Source organism: Brugia malayi, assembly GCF_000002995.4.
Source record: "Brugia malayi strain FR3 genome assembly, contig: Bm_v4_Chr4_scaffold_001, whole genome shotgun sequence".
Lineage (NCBI taxonomy): Eukaryota > Metazoa > Nematoda > Chromadorea > Rhabditida > Onchocercidae > Brugia > Brugia malayi.
Window position 1 is genome coordinate 11,917,083 of NW_025062478.1, and position 24,872 is coordinate 11,941,954.

The 24,872-nt window shown below is 23.5% G+C and overlaps 2 protein-coding genes across 2 annotated transcripts; both read right to left on the reverse strand.

Moving 5' to 3' along the window:
• Nucleotides 1–3,107: 3,107 nt before the first annotated feature.
• Nucleotides 3,108–6,578, reverse strand: Bm8311 (Uncharacterized protein; the record flags this gene model as incomplete). The annotated part of the gene is made up of 6 exons (XM_043082503.1): nucleotides 3,108–3,398; nucleotides 3,633–3,788; nucleotides 4,016–4,128; nucleotides 4,941–5,147; nucleotides 5,543–5,746; nucleotides 6,500–6,578. 6 exons carry the CDS (start codon nucleotides 6,576–6,578, stop codon nucleotides 3,108–3,110), a joined length of 1,050 nt encoding a protein of 349 aa, XP_042938437.1.
• A 15,085-nt stretch (nucleotides 6,579–21,663) lies between these two features.
• On the reverse strand, nucleotides 21,664–23,468 carry Bma-cks-1 (Cyclin-dependent kinases regulatory subunit, putative; the record flags this gene model as incomplete). Its single annotated transcript, XM_001893620.2, has 3 exons — nucleotides 21,664–21,741; nucleotides 22,973–23,108; nucleotides 23,404–23,468. The coding sequence occupies 3 exons, from the start codon at nucleotides 23,466–23,468 to the stop codon at nucleotides 21,664–21,666; spliced, it is 279 nt and encodes a 92-aa protein (XP_001893655.1).
• Nucleotides 23,469–24,872: the final 1,404 nt, after the last annotated feature.

The following is a 24,872-nucleotide window of genomic DNA, read 5'->3' on the forward strand; positions in this document are numbered from 1 at the left end:
AATTAATTAATTTTGATTACCTAGGTACTAATCCAGTTCAAAAACCAAATTTTAAATGTCCTTTTATTTTACTAAAAAATTATTTAAGTTTTTCAATTGCCAATTAATTAAATTATTTTGATTAGATTAGCAAATATATTTTCAATTGATAATATCAAAATATGCTCTTTGATGTTTTCATTTATTTGAGATTTTCTTGGTGACAATAAAATCTTTTAATTTTTTTTTTTTTTTTTTTTTTTTTGCATACAGAGACAGATAATTAAAGAAAATTTATTGTTTGATAATTAATAAGTTTGCATTTTTTTTTTTATAGTTTATAAAAAAAATTTAATTGTAATAATTTTGAAATAAGTCGAAAAAAAATTTTTTTTTTTTATGACTATTATCATTGTGGAAACTATTCGTTCTTTAGTTTAACTGAATTGTTTTTACAGTTGTGATTAAAAAGATTTCAAAAATATGATAAAATAAATTAGATTAAAAGATAATTATCATATTCTAACATACTACAGCAATCTTATCAGCTGATTAGAAGATTATCAAAATATCACACAACTGATATTTGCTATATTCTAAGGCATAGAAAATTTATTACTTCAAAATTTTGAACAATAATTTATTATCTTCTAATCAGCTGCTGATAAGATTGCTGTAGTATCTTAGAATATAAAAATATTTACATTAAAAATTTTGTAAAAACAATCTGTTATCTTTATTAAATTAGCATATTTGTATATCACAAAAATATACTAATTCTTTCAACAATAATTTTTTTGATTATTTTATAATTAGCACTAATTATATCCTCTTTTTGAACCACTATTTTCAATTTTTCATTAATTCTTATTGACAAAATCAAAAAATATAATTAATTCTACAAAGTGATTTTAAAAAGATCAAATAGCGATTAAATAAATTTAAAAGATTGAATGAGTTCAAGTAAGATTAACAAGTCCATGAAACAAATAATTTGTTGAAATTCAAGAAGAGGTCAAAGTGCAACGACAACTGAAAAGTTGTAAAATTGTAGTAAAACGTTTAGTCAGTAAAATATGATCATAAAAACTAGAGTTTATCTCCAGAAAAGGATAAATTAAAATGAATGAATTAACAAAGAGATTTTATAGTTTCAGTAAATTTAATTTAACAATTTGAAAAGATTTATTTCATTTGAAAATATTTTTTTAAATAATTTCCACATAGCATACTTAGCAATTCGATAATTAATAGTTTTATACTTTAATGAGCTTTCAGCAATTTCTTAGTATAATTTAATATTTACTGTGTGTTTATTTATTTCTAATGAATACGATATTATATAAAACCAATTGAATAATTATTATAACTTTGTGAAATTACGATAATAGCAATAATATATTATTAAAATTTTTCCTTTCATTTTCAAATTTTTTGAAGCGAAACTTTTTGATTTTCATTAATTAATTAATAGCTCTAAATGTAAATCATTTAATTAATTAATTAATTAATTAATAATAATATGCTATTTTAAGCTTTTGGCATTAGAAAATTTGTTGTAAAATTTTTTTTTTTTTTCTTTTAATTTTCTTTAACATTTTACTGTTGAATTTGATAAGATTGATAAAATTTCAAACATTTTTATTTCTAAAATATGCGCGCATATGTCTTTCATTTTTTTTCTAAAGCAATAAATCTTTTAATGATTAAAAAAAAAATAATCAAAACTTTAATATAATTTTACATGAAAAATATGATATGAAAAAATACAACAAATACAATAAGTGATAAATTTGATAAGATATGAAATTTGATAAAATTTTATTTTTATAAAATGTATCATCAAAATATGCAAATTAAAGATGCTCTTTGTTAAATTATAGTTATAACAAAGAGATAATAACTAAAATATTCATTCATTTTGCAACAGTTGAAAAGATTAAAAGTGATTATCATTGATAAGAAATGGAAAAAAGATGATAGTAAAAAATATTGAAATTTTTTTAAAGGATTTTTTAAATATTACATTAATTCCTTTTAGAATGTTTATTTTTTTTAATTGTATTTTTTTGAAATGAATTAATACGTTGTAATATACAAATTAAAAATTTCAAACTAAAAAGAAATTTTGAAATTGCCATGATTGCTTGTAATATTTCAATAAAATTTCTTGATAAAATTGCTTGGCTTTTTGTTTTGTTTCCCTTATCACTAACTGATAAATTAAATATTTACGATAATCAGTATGCAATTCATTATTTTATAATACATTATTTTATACATTATTTTATAATGTTTACATCAATTGCTGTTTACAATTTATTTGTAATTGAAGTTCCATATCAAAATTAATTTTGTATGAGTTAGAAAAAAAGAAAATAAAAATTCGGCAAAATAAAATCTTTTAATGTTATTAATTTAAATGAGCTTTAAATTTTAATTTCTAAAATTCTACAAACCATTAGAAAGTCCCGCAAAAAAGAATTTATGTAATGAAGAAATATAATTGAATATTTAAAGAATTTTCATCAACCATTTTGAAAAAACAATCCTTTCAATTATACAACAACAAAAAAAAAAAAAAACGAAGAAGAAAAATAATTGAATTAATTTGTTTACAATTTATTAAAAAAAAAAAAAAAAAAATTATTTTAAAAAATATCTTAAAAAAATTGCATCACATTTATTCATAAGGTTTGTTAATTCAAGAATATTGATGCTTTTGAAAAATTATAAATTAATAAAAAAAAAACCTGAAATAGAAATAGAAGTATACACTTCGAAAAGAATTACAATAACGCAACTATCATTTTAGTTCCATTTTTTAAAAAAAAAAAAAAAAAAAGAAATCAAATCAAAAAAATTTTGAAATTCTTACAGAAATTATAATAAATTTGTAAATTATTAAACTAAAACTGTAACTAAGTTTGTTTTTTTTTTGTTTTTTTTGCTCTCACAAATTAACAAAATTTAGAATGAAATTTGGAAAAAATTTAAGAAATATTTTCTATTTTTCATTCAATTTTTATTAAAATTTAATTTTGCCTATAGGATTTAATTTTAGGATTGTATGAATGAAATTAATAAAATTATAGCCAATTCTTTCCTTTTTGTCTCTTTGAATATTTTTACCTAAAAATAGTAGTACATAAGAATAGTAGAAAGAGAGTAGATGAAATAGTATGAAATGATGGCCTAGCAGCAGCCATATATATTGTGCTCGTTTGTAAATCAGGCTCATTTGGCTCAGTTTTGGGCGCAATTTGTGCTCGAATTCGTTCATGAACTGATGATCTATCATCTAGGCCTACGAATAGAGACATATAAAGTGTTTCATCCGGTTGCACTTCTGCAATGCATACCTGTTCAGGAATACCTTCTTTTCCGGCATAATACGCTATACGACCATCACCTAAAGTCTGAAAATATTTGTTTCCATTACTGTTTCATATTTAAATAAATGAATTTGAAAAAAGAAATATGACAGAGATGTAAATTAGTTTCACATAAAAGTTTAGAAATTTAAATTTCAAGATTATAACTTTTTTGATTTTGTGGTTTTAATGTGAGAAAACTTTTTAAATATATATTAGCATAAATAAATAAATGAATAAACAAATCTCCAGAATGAAACATTAAATATAATTAGTTACCTTTTTAATAATATAATAAGAGTTGCTGAATGAAAAAGTTGAATAGCTGCCTCGGGTAAATTTATTTACTTTAGCATAAGTTGGTTCATAGGAAAAAATACCAAAGTTACTTTTTACTTTTTGATAAACCATTTCATTTGTTAGCATATACATTAACTGAAATATATTACATTAATTGAAAAAAAAAAAAAAAAAAAAGAGTGAAAAATTATTATTTAAAACTTTAAAAAATTCTGCTAGTAAACTGATTTAAAAAAAAAGTTAACAAAATTTTAATAAATTATGAGTTTTTTTTTTTTTTATTTTTGAGAAAAATTTTGTAATTATGTTCATTTTTAAAATGAAAATTTTTTTTAACTAATGAAAGAAATTACTAAACTAACTTGACGATCTGAATCGTAGGATAATTTTTTTAAATTTTTTTGCTGCAAAACTGCTTGTTTGATAAATCTCTCTGATGATGCATTATACGTTGCATCATGAATAATTCCATTTTCTAAAAAAAAAAAAAAACTAAAAAGTTTAAAATGAAAATTAAAATTCATTCAACTTTTTATTATTATAATTTTTTCAACTTTGTCTTTAAAACTTTATGATTAATATATATGACAAAAGGAAATATATGATAGAATGGTGGTAATAGTTTAGTTTCATTTTTTTTTTTTTTTTATTATTGATCGCTTATTAATTTTTATTTATTGATCATTTATTAAGTATTACTTACTTTGATTAATCATTGAAAGTCATTGATGGAAATTATTTTGTAAATTATTTAAATATTTAAAAAATCATTTTTGATGGAAAATATTTTGTAAATTATTTAAATATTTAAAAAATCATTTTTGATGGAAAATATTTTGTAAATTATTTAAATATTTAAAGAATCTTTTTTTTTTTTCTTTGAATTAAAGCTTTTCTTTAGATTAAATCTAATCACCATTAATATAATCATTCTAACAAAACAAAAATTGTAAAATCTACAATATATTGATATCAGATTTGAATTTCTCATAAAATTCTAAATGTTATCCAATCTAATTCTATCAGCTCTATTAATTTCTATAAATTAAATTCAATTTGTCATGATTGAGATAAATTTGATCCACATGATCGATAATAAAAATAAAATTTAAGATTTGAGTAATAGGATTTGAAAATCTTATTCATAAGATCTATTTGGTCTAAAATTAAATTTAAAAAAAAAAACAAAAAACAAAACTATATGGTCAATAATAATTAATGAACTAATAAATTTATGTAAGACATTTAAAAAATTTTTACTAACAATTAATTACAAATAAAATTTACCATCATTGTAAAAAACATGAAGAATGTTAGTATCAACGTCCGTAATATGTCCAATTATTTCCGTATCATCGCTAGTTGATGGTTTAACGGAATGCTTTTGCCATTGTTTTCGATCAAATAAACAACTGAGGTAAACATCGGAACGGTTTTGCCATATGCATTGACCAGTATAAACACTCATCTTTTGAGCTATCAATAATTGATATTCTAAAAATTTCAATTCTTTTCTACTTTAAAAAGTGTGAAATTAATTAGACAAATTAACGAAATAATTTTTATTATTCAAATTAATCTTATCATTTAATCATTAAAATATTAAAAAAGAACATTTTTTAAAAAATCCAATTTTATAATCTTTTCTTTTTTTGCATGAAATTTATGAGTTATACTTATCATTGAGCTCAAAATATATTTTACATTAGGAAAAAAAGTTTAATGATTGATATAAGTTCACTTATAAATATGCAAATTTAGCTCAAATTTATTCTTTAGTAAGCGTAAAATTAATGGCAAAAGTAAGGGCGTCATATGACATATTATCTGGCGCAAATGACCTTAACATTAAAAAATTCATTTTAAAAAAAAAAAAAACAAAAACGGACCATTATTTTGGCGATAAAATAATGGTTGTGTCAATTGGCATCGACCCAATGAACCTTCAATTTCGAATAGATCAATGTTACTTTCAGATTTGATATTTTCACCCAGAATGTAAAATATTGCACAATTCTGAAGCATTCCAAGGATTGAAAAATTGTTGTGTCCAATTAAAGTAGACAATTTGTTAAGTGAACAATCCAATGGACCTAAAAATTAATTCGTAAATATTAAAAGTAAAAGTAACGAAATGAAATTGCAAAAGTTAATTGTTAAAATTAATAATAAAAGAAGACAATTTGTAAAAAAAAAAAGTATGGATCAAATGAAATAAGGCTTTTTTTTTTGTTAGAATATTTGCAAGAAATTAAATTTAATTTTTGAAATAAAAAAAACAAACAAACAAACAAACAAAAAAAAAAAAAAAACATCATAAAACTTTTTCTATTGCTAAATTTTATTCGATTATTGACAATGAGAAAAAACAATAGATGGATAATTTCCAGATTATATCTGTCTAAGATTAAGAGAATTAATGATGAATGAAAGAATAAAAATAAACAAATGACCAATCATCAGAAAGTAATAAATGTTAAAAGAGTAAATTCGATAAACAAACAGTAAACAAGTAAACATCTACTGAGCTATAAACTAATAAACTATAAAAGCTTAATGCTAATATTCATTAGTGCCTAGCAGTGACAAAAAGAAAATGATTTAATTATAATGCTAAAGTCAATTTGATTAAAAATCACTCTAATTTTCCTTAAAAATTATTACTGTTTATTTTTATAAAAAAAAAAAAAAAAATTTTTTTTTGTTTCATTTAAAATTTTCTTATCAACAAGAAATTCTTAACTGATAGAAGTGATAAAATTATTGATAATTTATTTAATTTTATTTTTTAATTTAGAAAAAGACTTTTGTTATCATTGAAAATTTATTCCTACTCTATCACTTACCAGATGTTCCTTCAGTTTCCAAACTAGTAGAAGCAGTGAACGTCGATTGCGCTTCAGTTTCATCCATTAGCGCTTTCATTAGCACAATGAATAAAACAAATATCCATGGTTGTACTTTGCGCATTTTTTGTTTCTTTTTTAATTTTGAAAGATTTAAATTTTTCAAGTTTAATCAACAATTAAAGCCTGAAATAAAATGCTATTTTAAATAAAAATTTTAAAATATACGTAAAATTAAAGCTAAAGTTGCTGAAGTACTAAACTACAAATACTTGATATCACTTATTAAAGCTTAATTTGTGCATATAAAAAATAAATGAATTTTATTAAATAACAAATAATCAAGTAGGTATCAGATGAGTAAAAATTTAATACTCAAATTTGAATTAAATCTTTTAGGATTGAATTAAGTTATTGAGATAAACAGAAAAATAAATAATCACAGTGATAGCAGTAATACATTTCTGCAGTACAAATGAAAATTTGAATTAATATACTTAACTCTTCAGGAAAAAATAATTTTACCTTCAATAATAAGTATTATATTTTTAGGAAAGTAAACCTTACGAGAAAATAATTTAATTTATAATTTTTACAAGTGGTAAAATAATTTGGAAATAATAAAATCAAAAGTAATAAATTGATAGCTTAAAAATGAGCACAAAATAGTGAGAAAGAGAAATGGGATAGAATGGTACTTTAATAGAATTGTCACAATGGATAATTCTAGAAAAATATTTTTGGAACACAAAAATTAGCATCTAGCAAAAAATTGAAAATTATTATTTGTACAGCTTTTATGATTTGAGTGGATTGATTGAAAGTGAAATTATTTGATGGGAAAAATAAAATAATAATAATAAACATGAACGAAGTGTTCTATATGCCCTATTTGAGTTCTATTAGCTTATTGAAAATATGAAAAAATATGAGCTAAAAAAAAAAAAAATTATTGATTAAAATAAAATAAAAATATATTTATTATAATTTCTGCACAAATAATCATAATTATCTAAATTAAGATTAAGCATCTAATATAACTTTATTTTTTGCTTTATTTGAATTAAATAATTGAATTAGCTTCATTTATCATTTAATATGAACTAGGAATTTAATCACTGAGCACTGAAAAAGAATTACTTTCTTTAAAATATTAGAAAATTGAAGTGAAAAGAAAATATTTAAGTACTTTTAAAGAATAAATAAAAAACTAATATTTGACTAAAAAATGTTCGTTCTGTAAAATTAACATTAATGTCATTCCTTTCTAATTGTTGTTTGCTGGAAAATTATTTAATTTTTTTTTTTTTTTTTAACTTTACCAAATTAACACTAAAAAATCTACCAAAAAATCATCAAATTAACACTAATAATACTTTCCCTATCAAATTAGCTCTAATAATACTTTCTATTAAAAAGTTTATTTGACAGTTAAATTTAGTGTTTCATTAAAAAAAAATATATAAATGTTAACAATATTTCATAAAAAAAATGAAAAATTGTCAACCTTAAAATCTGTTTGCAATTAATAAAAAAAAAATTAATTGTAAAAAAAAAGAAAGAAAAGTCAAAACAAAATGATAAATTGATTGATAATAAATTTTGAAAAGATATATTAGAAGAATTAACATAGAGCAAATGGCACTTTATGCAGAATTGTTAATTTAAACTAAACTCTATCAAAATGAATGATCATTTTTAAATTTATTTAATTTTAAAAGAAAATATAATATTTAAGAAGAGTGTGATATATAAGCCAAAAGTATATATATTTATGTTTAGCTTGTTTAGACATACCATTAAAATTTGTTTATTAGTAAAAGGCAATAGGAGGCAATTAATCAGTGATGATATTATTTAATTACAACCATTAGCTAAAGAATCGAATATGCCACATATTTTAAACAAATGCTCTAATTTACGTTGAAAATAGATTATCTAATTTTCAATTCGATTACTTATTTCAAAAACAAAAAATTTGATAATTATTTAATTTTTAGGTTTTTGTATTATTAAATTAAAAAAAAAAAAAAAAAAAAAATGAATGTTTGATATGATAGTATAAAAAGTTTGCATAATTAAAACAATTTTTTGATAATTAATTATTACTTTATTGAAGTGGAAAAATTTGTTCCTGTCTATATCATATATATTATAGAATGTTTTCAAAAAAGATTATTAAATATTAACTTAGAAATGATATAACTTAAAAAGTTCAATAATTTCAATCATTTCAATGTATATCAATTAATTGAGTAAAAATTTGAACTTATCAATGTATGCAAGAGAAAAGAAAAGAAAACAGAAATTAAAAAAAACTTTAAAATTATTTGCTAATTTAAAATATTCAAAAGGACATCTAATTGCATCATTTTGTAGAGAAAAACAAAAAATGTAACTTAAAAATTTTACGAGGACAAAAAAAAAAAAAAATTTGCTTGCAACAGGTTGTTGTGATGTTGTAATGTTTGTTGTTAAAATTGTAAAATTAGAAATTATTCATCTGACAGTTTATAATTTATTGCAAATAAATTATAAACTAGCAAATGATTAATTATTATTAATTAACTTGTTAAATACTCTTCTAAATTTATGCAATAAAGGGAGTTCAAAAATTTAAACATTTATTTATGCTTATTTATTCATTTTATGTATTTGCTATAATTAGCAATTAACATGAGTAACGGTAATTAGCAATTAGCATATTTTGGTTGCATGACTTGCAGCATGAAAAAGTAGTGCTAATTAAAGTATAATTTAAAAAAAAAAATTATATTTAAAATACAGACATCTAATTAATTAACCTAAATGAAAGTTTTTAATATAAGTGATAAATTTTAAAAAATACTGAAATGTTCAATTCTCGATTTTGACGATCTCGAGAAGGGAATAAGAAATAAAGCAGTGCAATTCAGAATGCATTTAGATAAAGGCTTGTGAAATTCCAATGGTTTTTAACTTTTAACTTTTTTATGAAACATTAAAAAATAAAAATAAAATTTATTTGTATAATAAACAGAATCAAAAAAACAAGTTATTGTGATTTTAATTGCATCATTTATGATTAGTATTTGTTTACTTATTTTTATTTATTCATTCACTCATAAAATTGAGTATTTTACAAATGTCAAATATATTTTCAATCATTAATCAAACATTAATAGCATTGATCATTGTCATATTATGAATTATTTTAAATTTCAATTCTATAAAAGTGAAATGTAATGGAAAAGTTAGCAAAAAGAGTGTTACTAATGAACGATTAGATGAGAAGAATTGATTTGTCCTTGAATGAATTCAACCAAATTTGTCCATCACAACAAACTAGCCCACTGGTCACTCACTGGTCATTGGTCAGTCAGTCAGTATGCTTTTCAACATGGAATAAGAAACTATCAACAGCAATTGCTTCATCCTTAGAACGTTACAACGATAATCCACTTTAGTTGTCATTAGTGGTATATTTTACTCTTATAGCTAAACACTAATGAAGAGCCATTCTAATTTGCATAAAATGTTAGCAACTTGACATTTCATAGATTTTTAAGCTTCAAGAAAAAGGGAAAAGAATGATACCACAAACTAATAAGAAAATAAATTTTAAGAAGAAAAAATTTTGAAATAAGAGAAAAAGATAGCACTGTTCAAAAATTTATGAAAAAAAATTTCTATTCAAACATTTTTTTATTTATTAATTATTGACTAATATGTCTTGATGATGTTAATTATTACTTTACTTAATGTTTTGCTTTGATTGAATTTAGAAATATATTTAATACCAATTATACTATTTATTGATACTTTCTCTTATTTTTAGTAAAATCAAATTTTTGTTTATTATATGAACGAAAATTAGAAAACAATAGAATGCTAATTAAAAATTAGTCTTAATTGTTTTTCCTTCTTTATTTTTGATAATTTCTGAGCTTTTTGGTGACATTTAAGCTTTTGTTTAATTGGAAAAAAAGTGATTAAGCCAATTGATTAAAGTTAATTTAATTGTGATAAGAAAGTTGGATGATATTTTCAATCAAACAGAATTATGTTTCATTGATTATTACAATTATTCTTATGCATTTATAATTTACGAATGAATTTGTGAATGAAAAAAGGATAAAAGTAAACGACGAAATTTTCTACAATTTATCTTTCATATATTTGCATTGGGCTACTGACCTCTAAGGTTGAATTGGTCAATGTTTACGTTATTGTGGGTCAGTTAAACAGAAAGGTGCGATAAACATCGATTAAATTCTTAGTGTGAGGAAAATATTAGATCGATGATAATCTCAAACGCTTACAAGTAGTTTTGTTATCAGTATCATGCAATAATGATAATAATAATGATAATAATAATCATAATAATATTACATTATTTTAATAATAACAACCATAATAATATTACATTAATATATTACATTACATTATTTTATTAACAATATATTATCGATAATACTACATTAGTAATTATTAATATTATATTATTAATAATATTGTTATTAATGATATTAATATTATTATTACTGTCGCTACTTTCGTTATTACCATTATCATTATTATTATCATTTTTTATTATTTATTTTTTACTATTATTATTGTTTATTACCATTATTATTATTTATTTGTTTATTATTATTATTATTATTATTATTATTATTATTATTATTATTATTATTTATATTATTATTATTATTATTATTATTATTATTATTATTACTGTTACGACATGTTACACAGTTTCAATTTAATTTTTCAGTAACATTTCAGTAGTAATATCAATAATGATTGAATTATTCTTAAAGCATTAAAATTATATCAGTAATCACAAGATAGCATTAATAACTCTATCAGTTATTAAAATATCTCTCTGTAATTAAAATTTTTAAATAAAAAAAACTTATATATATATTTGTGTATGGCAAAAATATTTCTTATCAATTGATAAAAAAATGCTAATAACTGATAAATAATCAATGAATGCTACTGAATATTAATATGAAAATTATTTAAAAAAGTTAGTAAACGACTTCTAAGAATAACAAAAAGTATCATAGAATGTGGAATGGATGAATATGAATGGATCTATTAAGGATCAAAGTTATCGATGTCAAGTGACAATACATTGAGTTTATGCTTGAGACGACACAATAGTGTCACCAAACTATAATAGTGTTGTGACATGGCATTAATGGCACTCCTATACAAAACAAATATCCTCCAACAAATACTCACTCTGTCATCCTTACTGCAATTTCTTGATTACCTGATCAAACAGTTTTATTAAGCAAAAAAAAAAAAAAAATAATTTATTAGGATACTAAGCAAATAGTGCAAGATTTGTCTGGTCACTAAAATAAATGCTAATTTAACACTGACCAATTACTATCGTTTCTGCTACGAATGACCAAAAAGCAAAAACATTATAACACTTTTTATTGGTTATTTAATCACTTTCATTGGTCATTAATACTAGCAATTTATATTCAAATGATCATTGCCAGTGACCTTAATGATCTTTTATTATCGCTTTTTATCAGTAAATGAATCATTTCAATAAATCAAACATTTATCAATCGTTTATTTATCAATATGTGATAGAAAAAAGTAACAAAAAATATGATAGTATAAGTAAATTAGATGAATATTTTACTAACATTTAATTTATGCATATTTTCTAATTTCATAAAATTTAATAATTTTTATGCAAATTTTAAGTTGAGCAAACAAGATGTCTTAGTTTAAATTTATTATTAAGATAGTTTTTTTTTTTTTTAATTTCTTTTAAATTTTTTAAATAACTTACAATTAAAAAATTTTTGACAACTCTATAAAATATAATTTAAGTGATATTTCACCTGATTAGCTTACCATTATTTAAATTTTAATTATAATATTGTTGAATTAGTCAAACGTATAAATTATGTATTACACTATTAGATCAATAGATCATAAATTGTTACAATCATTTTTAATTTGATATCTTATTTCGTAGGATAATCCGGAATAAAAGATTAAAATGAAATTGAAATGAAATAAATGACTGCAAAGTTTGATGAGTTGACAAATTTTAAAGTGTTAGAAGATAGGATGATAAAATTGAAGAGATCGACATAAAATTAAGGAAGAAAATTATTCTAGTAAGAACTATTTTACATTTTAAATTATACCACCTGCTATGCTTTTCTTTTTGCACAAGCATATTTGTTATTATTATTTTTTTTTAATTTTTCATTTTTGAACTAAATATTAACTTTCTGAAAATTAAAATTTCCGAAAATTTCTCGATCATTTCTTGAGAAACTTTTGTACAATGCTTCTTTAACTAAGTTTTTTCTTTCATTTTGAGGAAAATTTTATTGTTATTATTATTAAAAGGTTTTTTTTTTTTTTTTTGAAAGTGAACAAAAACATATAATTACTCTGCGCCATGATGATTGAAACTAAATATTTTATCAATTGTATTGTAAATTTTTCGAAAATTTTCATAATCATATGATAATTAATTTATGATCACTGATTTATTTACATTTTTTTTTTCTAAATATTAATTTTATAATTAATTTTTCTTTTCTTTAGCTTTATTAGGCTTATGCTAATTATTTAAATAGAATAAATTTATTTATTTTTTTTTTGATTTCAAAAATATTTAATAAAATGAAATATTCCACTTGTCTTTATCCAAAGTTTTAGTGGTAGAACTATTTATTTTCTCTTCATGAGTAGATTTCACTTGTCAATCAATATCAAAGTTCCAATTTATTTTTGTCACTTTTGAATGAAATGATGAAAACTCTTACTGGAAATATGACATGCGACCTTAGCGCCTATTTGGCTCTCTTCCAGTCGTCTTGATGTTATCGCAATTGTCAACAGCTCAGTTATACTTTGAAATTTATTCTTCTCAGATTTATAATATCTTCAACAGCTGCTTCATGCATCATAACTAATCATAGAATAATTTTGATTCAGTGACAATTGCGCCAAATTATACATACATATATAATAATAACTTCCACATAAATTCAATCATTCATCTCTTCGTTTGCATTATTTAATTCAATTTATTTCTTAACAATTAATTAATTTTATTTTACTCAATCACTTAACAATTTTCATTTATTCATACGATATTTTATGCAATTTGCGCATTGAATGCGCAAATTTGCGCTTTATGCATAAGCATAAGCATATACAATACAAAATGATTGTTTTTGATACAGGAAAAAGAGTACTGCAATTCTTTTATTAGAATATAATTTCAGTTAGTATTATTTTCATAAAAACAAAATAAAAAAATGATTTAAAAAAGAAACGAGAAAAAAAAAAAAAAACTCATTGAAAATTTAAATATATATTTGTGATCATTGTCAAATTTAACAATGATCTAAAATGTTACCGAATTTTCTACTTTCATAAAATTCTTTTTCTTTTCTTTTATCAAAGAGCAATTTTGATTATTTCGAAAAATTCAAAATATTTTTACAATTTATTTACATCCTACAATTTCTAACAATCCTTTAATAAAACTAAAAATTTAATTCATTCATATGATACCAAAATTTTTCGATGATTTTCTTAAAATTACTACATTTGCTCAAACTTTCTTAAAATTATTACATTTACTCATTGCAATAACAAAATTACTTAAATTCATTAAACATATTTAGTTCATCAACAAATGTTATTGTTGTATTTTTTTTGATTTGAATTTATATTTTTTTTAACTTAAAATTAACAAACTTTTTATAAAATGAATTCATTACAAAGAGAATGGATGAATATCTGAAATAAATTTAAAAAAAAAGAAAATAAACTTACTGAAAACTTACTAAATACTATACAATTCTCAACATTTAATGTAATCACTCTTATTTCCTAATGCTTTTAGCTTATTTAACTATTGCATAATTAATTATTTGTTAAATGAATGCAATTAAAAACTTTCGGAAGCTAAAATAAATGTTAGCTTATTTTCGTTAAATCCATAAAAGCACATTATTTCATTCTAAAAATGAAATGAAAGAAAGAAAGAAAGAAATGACAATCTGAGATGCAATTTGATTTTAAATGAGATCTCAAATTACTGAGTTAAAAGTCAATTGATAATCTTTGAACGATTCATTGATGAAAGCTCAAAAAGTCCCATCAAACATTTGCCTTCCCATTCATTTCCTTGGCCCATTTTTTTTTTTTTTTTTTTCTGGCCAAGGCTTAACGACTGAAGATAATTTGATATGTTTATGTGAGATGATGAATGATCCAATGGTGTTAATTAACATTTTGACAAATTCTAATATTACACATTCAGCAAAAAAAGCCAACAATTTTTTTCAATCTTCAAAAATTACTGAAAATAAATGAAATGAAAAATAATGAAATTATCTTTGCTATCATTGGAAAATAAATGATTTATAAAATAATTGAAATTTTGAGTAAAAATAACTCATAAAATTTTGTCGAAAAATCATTCAAAAAAAAAAAAAAAAATTTATTTGTGATATTAGAAATTGAAAAATAAAAAAAAAAAATTGAATTCAAATTATTAAAAAAAAAAGTAAAATTTAATTTACTATCTATTTGCTGCTGCCTATTGCCAATTAAATTTATACATTCAAATATAGTAAAAGAAAACATTAATTGTTAGTAATAAATTATTAAGACAAATTTTTTTAAAGTTCTTTTTTTTTTTTTCAATTTTTAAGATGAATTTTTAAACTTTTCTTTTCTCACATAACTAACTGAATGCTTTAGGGGGAGGAGGGGGGGGGAATGTAATAATAAAATTAATCAATAAAAATATTATAGAAATTGGGAATAAAAAAACCAAAAAAACAAATTTGCCTTTTCTGTAAAGATTAATAATTATTAAAAATATTGAAATTGTCCAACCATTTGTTTGATCGTAGAAAAAATTTGAAGATAAAATGTTGGTAGTAGTAAATTTGGAAAGGGTAAAATCGAGTTCCCGGGTGAAAAAAAAAAAAAAAAAAAAATGGATTCATCCTTTCCCACCCATGGGATTTGCCAATTCATTCATTCAATCATTCATTCTATTCATTCATTTATTTATTTATTTTCATCAATAACAATACCACCTAAAATTATGCTAGCAAAATTATTGGGTAAGCAGTTAATGCTATAACAAAAAAAAATAAAAACTTCAATTATTTTTTTTTTAAATAAAAGTGAAAAAGAAATATTTCCAAATTTGTTATCTTTTCATTTTATGTAAAACATTTTGCATATTCTTTTTGCAACATTTTATGATCGTCTTTTTATGATTCGGATGAAAAATCCGGATTTCTCACATCTGTCTGTTTGCATACCGTTTCTTCTGGAATAGTAAAATCGTTTTTCCTTTCCTTTTTTCTTTTTTTTTTTTTTCGAGAGAGACATGAATACTAACTACTTTTTATAGCTTTTATAGTGCCTATTACTTGCATTCTTCTTTCACTATTCATTCATTCATTCATTTTTCTTCTTCCAAGGTTGATGAGACAATTGAGCCAGAGGACATGTCAAATAGATCTTTTATGAAGACAAATGCACAATTTGACCTCAACTGCTTTGTCTGTTATGATAAGTTAGAGGGTAGATTCATTTGCATAATAAATGTTAATTGAAGGCTTGAATATTAAAAACGTTCACAGATGATAATCATAGAAATGACAAAGTTAATTAGATTAGCAAAAATTTAACTATTATTATGAAAATTCGAAACTAATCATAAAACATTAATTAGATTTAACATAAAATTTTACTATTTCTTCAAATATAAATATAATTATAGTAAAATAAATATTTTCTATCTAATCTAATGTTGAAGAAATTAAATAATTTAAAATGTCAATGAATAAGAGACACTTGTTAATTCAGAATTTTTTTTTTTTTTTTTTTTTTTTTTTGAAAGATGAAAAATCGACTAAGTCGATGAAAAAAGTAGCACAAAGAATAATTTTAAAAAATTTTTTAAATGAGTGTTGTCCTTCATTTTGCATAATTTTCTTTGCCTATTCAACAGCACATCTGTCACCACTACAAGGAATGAATAAATAACTGATGATGCGATCTTCTACGACTTTTTTGTCAAAATAAAATTGCATTTTTACTAACATTTAAATAAACTGATGAAGAATACAAAAAAAAGAATGTGATTGTTTACTTCTTGTATTTTTCATTTCTTTTATTAATCAACTTTTTTTAAAAAAAAAAAATTACTTGAAAGGTAAATTAATTTGCAAAATTTCATTGATTTATCACAAATTAAAAATTCATGAAATGAAATAATCTTAAAATCAATCTTTTTAAAATCTTTTTTTTTTTTTAAAAAAATTCTTTCATATGAACCAATTCATTGCAAAAAACAAAAAACTAAAATCACAAAAGCAGTACTTGGAAGATGACTGACGTGACATAGGTTAACCTCATTCCGTGGATAGATCAAATCTGATTGCGTGAAAGGTCAATAATTCTGAGGGAAGAAAAATGATGGAAGATTAATAGAGTTGTCAAGGACGCCAAAAATCAAGAGTGTATATTTATCAAATTATAAATCTCGAAGATCTTTTCCAATACAGTACTTGAATATAAACTTAACTTTTATAAATTATAGATAAGTACAGAATTTCTATTAGATGACAATATCTTATAGAATTTCTTCTAATAAAAAAATTATATTACTCAAAAAATTCAAAAAAAAAGGTGGAAAAAGCTTATAAAATTTAAATATAGAAAAATTGACTAAAAGGTTAAAAAGTTGGATATATTAATTAATTGGACAAATGCACTTATATATGTATACAATTTGCGCATGCATTCAGCATAAAATATTATTAACACAAAATTGATATAATAACTGAAAAATAAAATGTAAGATTGAAAGGCATAATCGTAATAAATTTATTAATCTGAAATGTAGAAATAATCTTTTAATATTTCGTTTTTTTTTTTTTTTATCATAAATACAGCTTACAATAATAAAAATAAATTCTTAAAAAATGAAAATTAAATCTTTATTTTTTAATCTTTAATCATTTATATATTATGCAGTAAAATTATTGTCAATGAATATTTCTTATGTCTAATTTAGAAATGAATGACACAATTCTCATTAAAATCACAGCAAAAAAAAAAATGAGCTATTTTAATGAGAGAGAGAGAGGGTGAAAAATTGTTAGCAAATTTTACTCTCTGTTTATAAATTGAAAATTTAAATTATTTTTGATTAGATGAATTGAATGATTAAATAGAGTTGTATAAATTAAATTAGAAATAACTATTCTATTAATGGGTAATCAAGACGGAAACTGGACGGATGGACGGATGGATGGATGGATGGATGGATGGACATACGGTTGATAATCGCTAGCAGTTAAACGAAACATGAACGTTTCATTTTCATTCGAGATGCTATATCGGATTATCTGCTCTCTCAACAATGCTTACTTATTAGCAAATGTCTCAGGGGAATGAAACTCAAATCAACTTGATAAGCTTATTTCTTATTTCAGTTTCAGACTGATCAGGAAATCGGCACTCTTTTGTATGACAATGAATTATAAACTAATTTTTACTGCTAACTAACATTTGGTAATCAATAATATTTCTTTCGAAATGCTTTTAACCTGTTTTTAATCCTTTTTTTTTTTTTATTTTTATTTTTTTTTTATCAGAAGTAGTAAGAATCTTCAAATTTTCATTCTTTAAATTTGATAATTTCAACTTCATGAAAATATGATATTACCAATTCATTTTAAGAAGTTCATTAGCCAATGTTTAGTTTTTTAAATTGTCAAATTAAGTTTTGTGATTCATAAAAGATTTACAAATTTTGTTTTACAAAAAAAGATTTACAAAAAAAAAAAAAAAAATGTCAAATAAGTTCATAAAAGATTTACCTCATAAAAGAGATGAAAACATGCATTTATCATGGTTATAAGCCAAGATATAATTAACCCAATAGATATTTATGTTCAAATTAATTGCCACAATTTAGTAAACGATCTAATAATTTGGAAAATTAAAATTGAAAAAGAAATTGATGGATTTTTTTAAAATAAATTAGCTATAATAATTAGTTTTTAAGTCAGTTCTTACTCTGGAAAATTTTAAGACAAGAATAATGGAAAAATCTCGAAAATTTTAAGATAACAACGATAAGAATGATGGTTGATAATTAATGATCAATAATAATAATAGTATTAATATTAATAATGATAATTAATAGTAATAATAATAAAACAGTGACGATAAATAATAAATAATGAAATTCCAAAAATGAAATGATGGAAAAATCATTAAACAACGATAGCTTTCGTAATTTTTTGCATTATTTGCTGCTAATAAATAATTTACAAATTCTCAGCTTTGACTTTTGAAAATTTTACATTTCAAAGTCTATGCGATAAGAAAAAATGAAAAGCTGATCATATACCGGAGAGAGAGAGAGAGAGAGAATTAAACGTTAGGGTTAAAGGTTACAAATCAGATACAATTAACCAACAGCAATTACAGTCATCATAATTAAAAGAAGAGTAAGAAATATTGGGAAGTCAGTGACCTTTGTGAAATGAAAAATGGGAGGCGACAGGTAGTATACAGTTAGTCCGGAAGAGAAACTTAGAAAAGAAACCTCAAGCGACAGCGACAAATATCCGATAAAATCGTTCCAGCAGAATAATTATCGTTTCTGGCTATTTCTAATCTTTGCGATATTCTTAAAAGTTATTTAGAGTGCTGTTTGTCACATATTTTTATTAAATTTTATAGTTATACCTTTGACTTTGATAAATAATTATTTCAGTAAAAGTATTAAGCATTTTCAGAAATTTGTATGAAAATTTTATTGAAATTTCAAATAAGCCATTCATTCCACAAGAAATACTTCTTTAGTGATATTGAAAATCAAAAAAAAAAAAAAAAAATTAGAATAATAAGTTTTACCATCATTTTTATCTTTTATGAGAAAGATTTACGAGGGTTATTCATTTTATTAATAAGCAATCCATCTCTTTTAACAGCTTAATCAAGAAAGTTGTAGCGAGAAAATTTCCTGAAACTAACATTTAAATTGAATCGAAATTAGTCAATATCTTGGAATTGAACTGGTTAAAAGGAGCTAAAAAAAGTTTTTGATAATCGAGAAATTTTACTACTTTGATGCTTTTAATTATGAAAGCAGTTTGTTTGGGATGAAAAGTATGAAAGGAAGAAGTAGAGTAATGCATCTACTTTTGGCAATGACAATTAGATCAAGATTAAAGAAAAAAAAAATAATCAAAAATTGAGATAAATCCTAAACAGCAATTCAGCTAATAATCATCAATTGTTTTCCTATATCAAATTTTCGGGAAAAGTTTGAAATTGTTTGAATTGAAAATTTTTAAATATGCTTGACATTTGTCCATTATTAATTGGTTTTGTTAGGTAGTAAATAAAGCAAAATGTTCACACATTAATTTAAAAAAAAAAAAACAAAATTCTTTTTTTCTTTAACATTTTGTATTTTTTGAATTGCCATATAAATTTAAACTATTCAAATGAATTCATCTAATAACTGACTTATCTCTTTTCTGATTAGAAAACATTACAATTTTTTGAAATTGCTAATTATATATAATATATATAAGACAGAGTGAAAAATTCTATTTTTAAATAAATTAAGAAATCGAGAAAAAAAAAAAAAAAAAAGAAAAAGAAAAAGAAATTACTTTTCCGTAAGAAAGAGTATAACACATGAATTGGGAAATGAAGACAAGAAAAATCAAGTTTAAAATCAGAAAACTATTAAATAATTAAGTGAATTGTTTTACAATGTAAAATCTCGTACTAACTGTAGGAGCAAAGTACTTCATTAATCTGTGTATTCTGAAAATATTCGGAATTAATTCGAGTGATCAATCAAGTTTCAGCATTTTTTCTTAAAAATGAAATATTTTAATATAACCATATTTTTCCTTAAAGTCTCTATTTTGAGATATAGTACCACGGATGTTTAAGATGTTTATATCGCTTTCATTTTCTTTATTTAAGAAACACTTTTGACCAAACTTTATTTTATTAGAACTAATAAAAGGTCTGATGCTACTCTGAAATAAGCGATGACAACCATTTGAACAATTAATAAATGCTTTCAAATACTTTCTGAAGAAAATATGAAAATTTTACAACAACCACGACTTCGGGATTCGTTTCCTAAAACGTTCTTTAGGTAAAATGTCTACACTGCAACAGGTAATTGATGCCACAATTTTCAACCTTCGCCACATTAAGTTTATGTTAAAAAAGTTTATGTGCGAAACAAGACCAGGATCAACCATATCATTCAATCTTAGACTTCAAATGTTACTACATTTGAGGATAAAACTTGTGGGAATCCCGAAAGTTCAACTCCATCTACACGACATTCTTAATATTCATACTTCACTTTTCAATATTTATAATTTGAGATCTTACCCATTCCTTATTGCTTCAATGTTTGGTATCGTCAGAAGATCAAGATCAACAGTTGTGCATCATAATTGAAATAAATCATAAAGTTTGTTGAAAAAAAAAAATGATAGAAAATGTAATGCTTGACTGAATTATAGAAAATGCTTTATAGCAGAACACAAGGAGCAGAAAAATTAACGTATACTCGCTGAGAGGTAGCGATGCGCACAATGTACAAAGTAGAGCAATACATGAAACTTATGAAGCTATTGGACAGTAAGGAAACAAGAAATAACAAAAAGCAACTATGACATACGGTAATAAAGCAAAAAGTTAATTCGGTAAAACAATAAACATAGCTGAATTGTGCTGTAAACAGAGCTCACTCTCTAACATAGTCAAATTAAAGATCGATTTTCTACAAAAACCAGAAATTGACAAAGGCATCAAACTGATCATTGGAAAAATGAAAGAAACCAAGAATAAGATACATACATTTCTCTTTTTCGCAACTACATACAAAAAAGAACTCAATTAGATTATAAACCAGTTGAATTATAGAAGGTGTAATAAACCTTGTAGTAAGGAGCATACTATAGAGTAAAAGAAGCATTTCAGTAATGAGATGTTAACAGAAATAAGATGTATCAACGCCAAATCGAATAAATAACTTCCCGTTCAACAATTAACCAACAGTAAAGATTAATGCTCATACATGATACAATCAGAACATTTTAGTTCACTTGTTCCTTAATGGTGCCGTTGTTTTCGTCACATATAATATCTTTCAAAGGACGACGGAACAGAAGAACCTAAAAAGTTGATAATATTAAATTCTATCATACCAAAGAAAAACTTAAACATTTATTCTTCACATCATCATTTGTTACCAACAGTGAATTTGAAAGAATAAAAGTCTTAAAATAAGAAGCAATTCTGGGAACAAAATAGGATTCTTGAAGATGTTGAGTGATGCAGCCGAACGGAAATGACAATGACCAACAAGGGGAAACTATTGAAGAATTGTCATTTTTTTTTTTTTTTTTTCTAAATTACAAAACAAAGGCAAGAAATATGAAGCCAACTGCTCTATACCAGTCCAGCATTTGAATCAAACTGGAATTATATTGCATGGGCTAGTTTGGGCAAAATTGAGACTTGTGACAAAAAATGAATTACGCACGATAACTGATACCAATTGCTGGAAGAAGCTTAGCAGATTTTTTTGAAAATTTATACCAAAAAAGATTATGATCACTGTTCGAAACCTACTGCACCATATCTTTTTGAATAGCTATGGTCACTATTTCATGCCACCACAACTTTTTGAATCCGAAGAAATCTTTGAAAAATGGGGTATGTTTACTAAATTGCACCAGAAGTGCGATACATTCAGCCAGCGCTGGTCATCATAAAGGATTCAGTTCTTCTCCACGACTATCATCGATAATCAACGCTTTAAAATTGAATACCAATTATAATTTAAAATGTGTTCGCTTGACTATCAATTTCCTGAGTTTTTGCAGTATGATACAAAAATACTTCCGAAGGATCCATCGAATTCCAAAGTTTTATTGTATGCTATTGGAATAAACAAACTTATTCGTCGCTAACAAAAACAAATAAAAACATGCTGCTTATATTGTATTCATTTTAATAAAAATGTATTCGGAATTAGATAACTATTTCCTATCTCTTTCTTTCCCTCTCTCTACATATAGGCATAATACAAGGATGTAGGAAATTAAATTGCACAAAAAGTTATTGGAGAGCAAATAGGTGAAAACTGTTGCTTTTTTAGATGGCATGCAATATTTCGTATTTAAAATAAAATTGTATATTTCAACTTTTTCCAAAAAAAAACATTGAATACACATTTCGTGAATCAACAAGAATGAAAGGGTTTATCGAAAGACCTGTTAATTTTGGGAGCGCAAATATTGAAATATAAAAGTTTGATGATTCTACTAAATTAGGATACCAATTCTATTAATTAAATTTTACTAATAGAATATAAATTCCAAACAGAAAAGAATGACGTACGTGTCGTTCTGGACTGTGGATCATATAATGAACCCATCCTGGACTCTGCTGAATTCCAAGTGATCGCCACTCTTTCTCACTCATCAATCGATCCTTTGGTATAAGTCGGACCAAATCCTTCGGCACATGCACATGCCTGAAAGCAAAATACCACTTTAATAAGTCATTTCGCTTCTCACTGTAAAAGACTGAAATCACTTCCGACGAATCTGCGATGAACCATTAATTATGTTACCAATTTCAACCTTTAACAATAGCCAGCCTTTTAATAAAGAACAAATTATTTGTAAAAAAAAAGAACAAATTTGTAAAAAAAGTTAATTATTGTTTAGAGCAAATTATTGTTTAGAATAACATCACTGTCAGCTCACTGTTTGTAAAATCTCGTTAATTTGAAACTGTTCTTATCAAAATGTGAAATCATAACAAACCTGTATTCGTATTTATCATCATTATATTTGTTCGAGTAATAGAAGTCACGAGGTGAAGCACTCATTGCACTCAGCGGGAAACTGAATCAGTGATTCGAACGTGAAAAGTAAATTTGCTCCTTTCGTCTCTGAGACAAAAATTACTTCAATTAAAGCATTCTCAAGGAAATATGTTTAACAATGAAGAAAAATATATGCATTATTTTTTACTGCTCAATTTCTAAATCTTTGTGTAGTTCCATTTACAGTAAAAGTTTCGATGAGACTTTAAACTTCTGTACTAGGCAGAACAAAAAGTGAAGAAGTGCAACGTGACAAACAATTTTTAAATCGATATTCTTAGTGCAGAAGATTCAGTATCAGCGAGCAGTAAAATAATCAATCTCTAATATCTTGAATTATGCTTCATTTTCTATTAAACGCTTCATAATACAAGGAAAATAACCCGTCACTTATCAACTCCTAAGCTAGTAATGACAGTGAATGATTTGAATAGAGTCAATAAAGAATGCTGATATACTTATTACTCCCATCTGAGATCAATCATAAACCAGTGGATCATTCCAAAATACCTAGTTATTTATAGTCCTTTTATCGTCATCAATATTTCACTAAGTAAAATTAGGCACAATCAAATAAGCTTGATTATTTATAACACCTCAATGATGAATGATTTACGAAGTTTAATCCAAACATATCTTCATGGGTTTTTTACCCAGAAAGAATGCATTTAACGGAATCCTCCACTCCCTCACACAGCCTTTGACCCACACTACCAGATAAGATGCACAACAGACGACGACGACGACCTACACCAGCAGATCAAAAAACTTTGCCGCCAAAAATTATTTCAGAAGCGGTTTACTAAACCACGGCATTGCGATACGCTATTGTGGCTGCAGCGTTATGAAAACAAACATCCCGGAATAACAAAAAAAATAACAACGAATTGTTCAATGGGAAATGCTTCATTTGACTGACAAGAATAATTCCATTTCAATTGCACAGAAAGAATAATATCTCAAGTTTGCTTTCCGAAGTGAGACACAAAGGAAAAGTTTCAGAATAGCAAAAACGATCCATCATTAAGTTTATATATCATGTTCTATTCATTTTCAAAAAAATAAATTTCTGGTTAAATTAATAAATAACAAATCAAATATTCTTTTGAATAGATGCCATTAATCTTTAAAAAAACAAAATTTTTGTTTTTAATTCGGAAGAAAAAAATTGCTACAGAATTTGAATGAAACTTACAAATCCTTAAATCGTGAAATTTTCTATTTTTTTTTCTTAAAAATTCACAGTCTATTCCTTTTGAAGTATTTCATATTAAAGAATGTTTACGATTTCGAATATATCCCAGAAGAAACACCGCTTATTAAAAGGATATCCAAGATTTCTCGGTCTAAGAATGCAACTAGCTATCTCGTTTCATCTTGCAGCACAAAAACATTGATGAATTATCG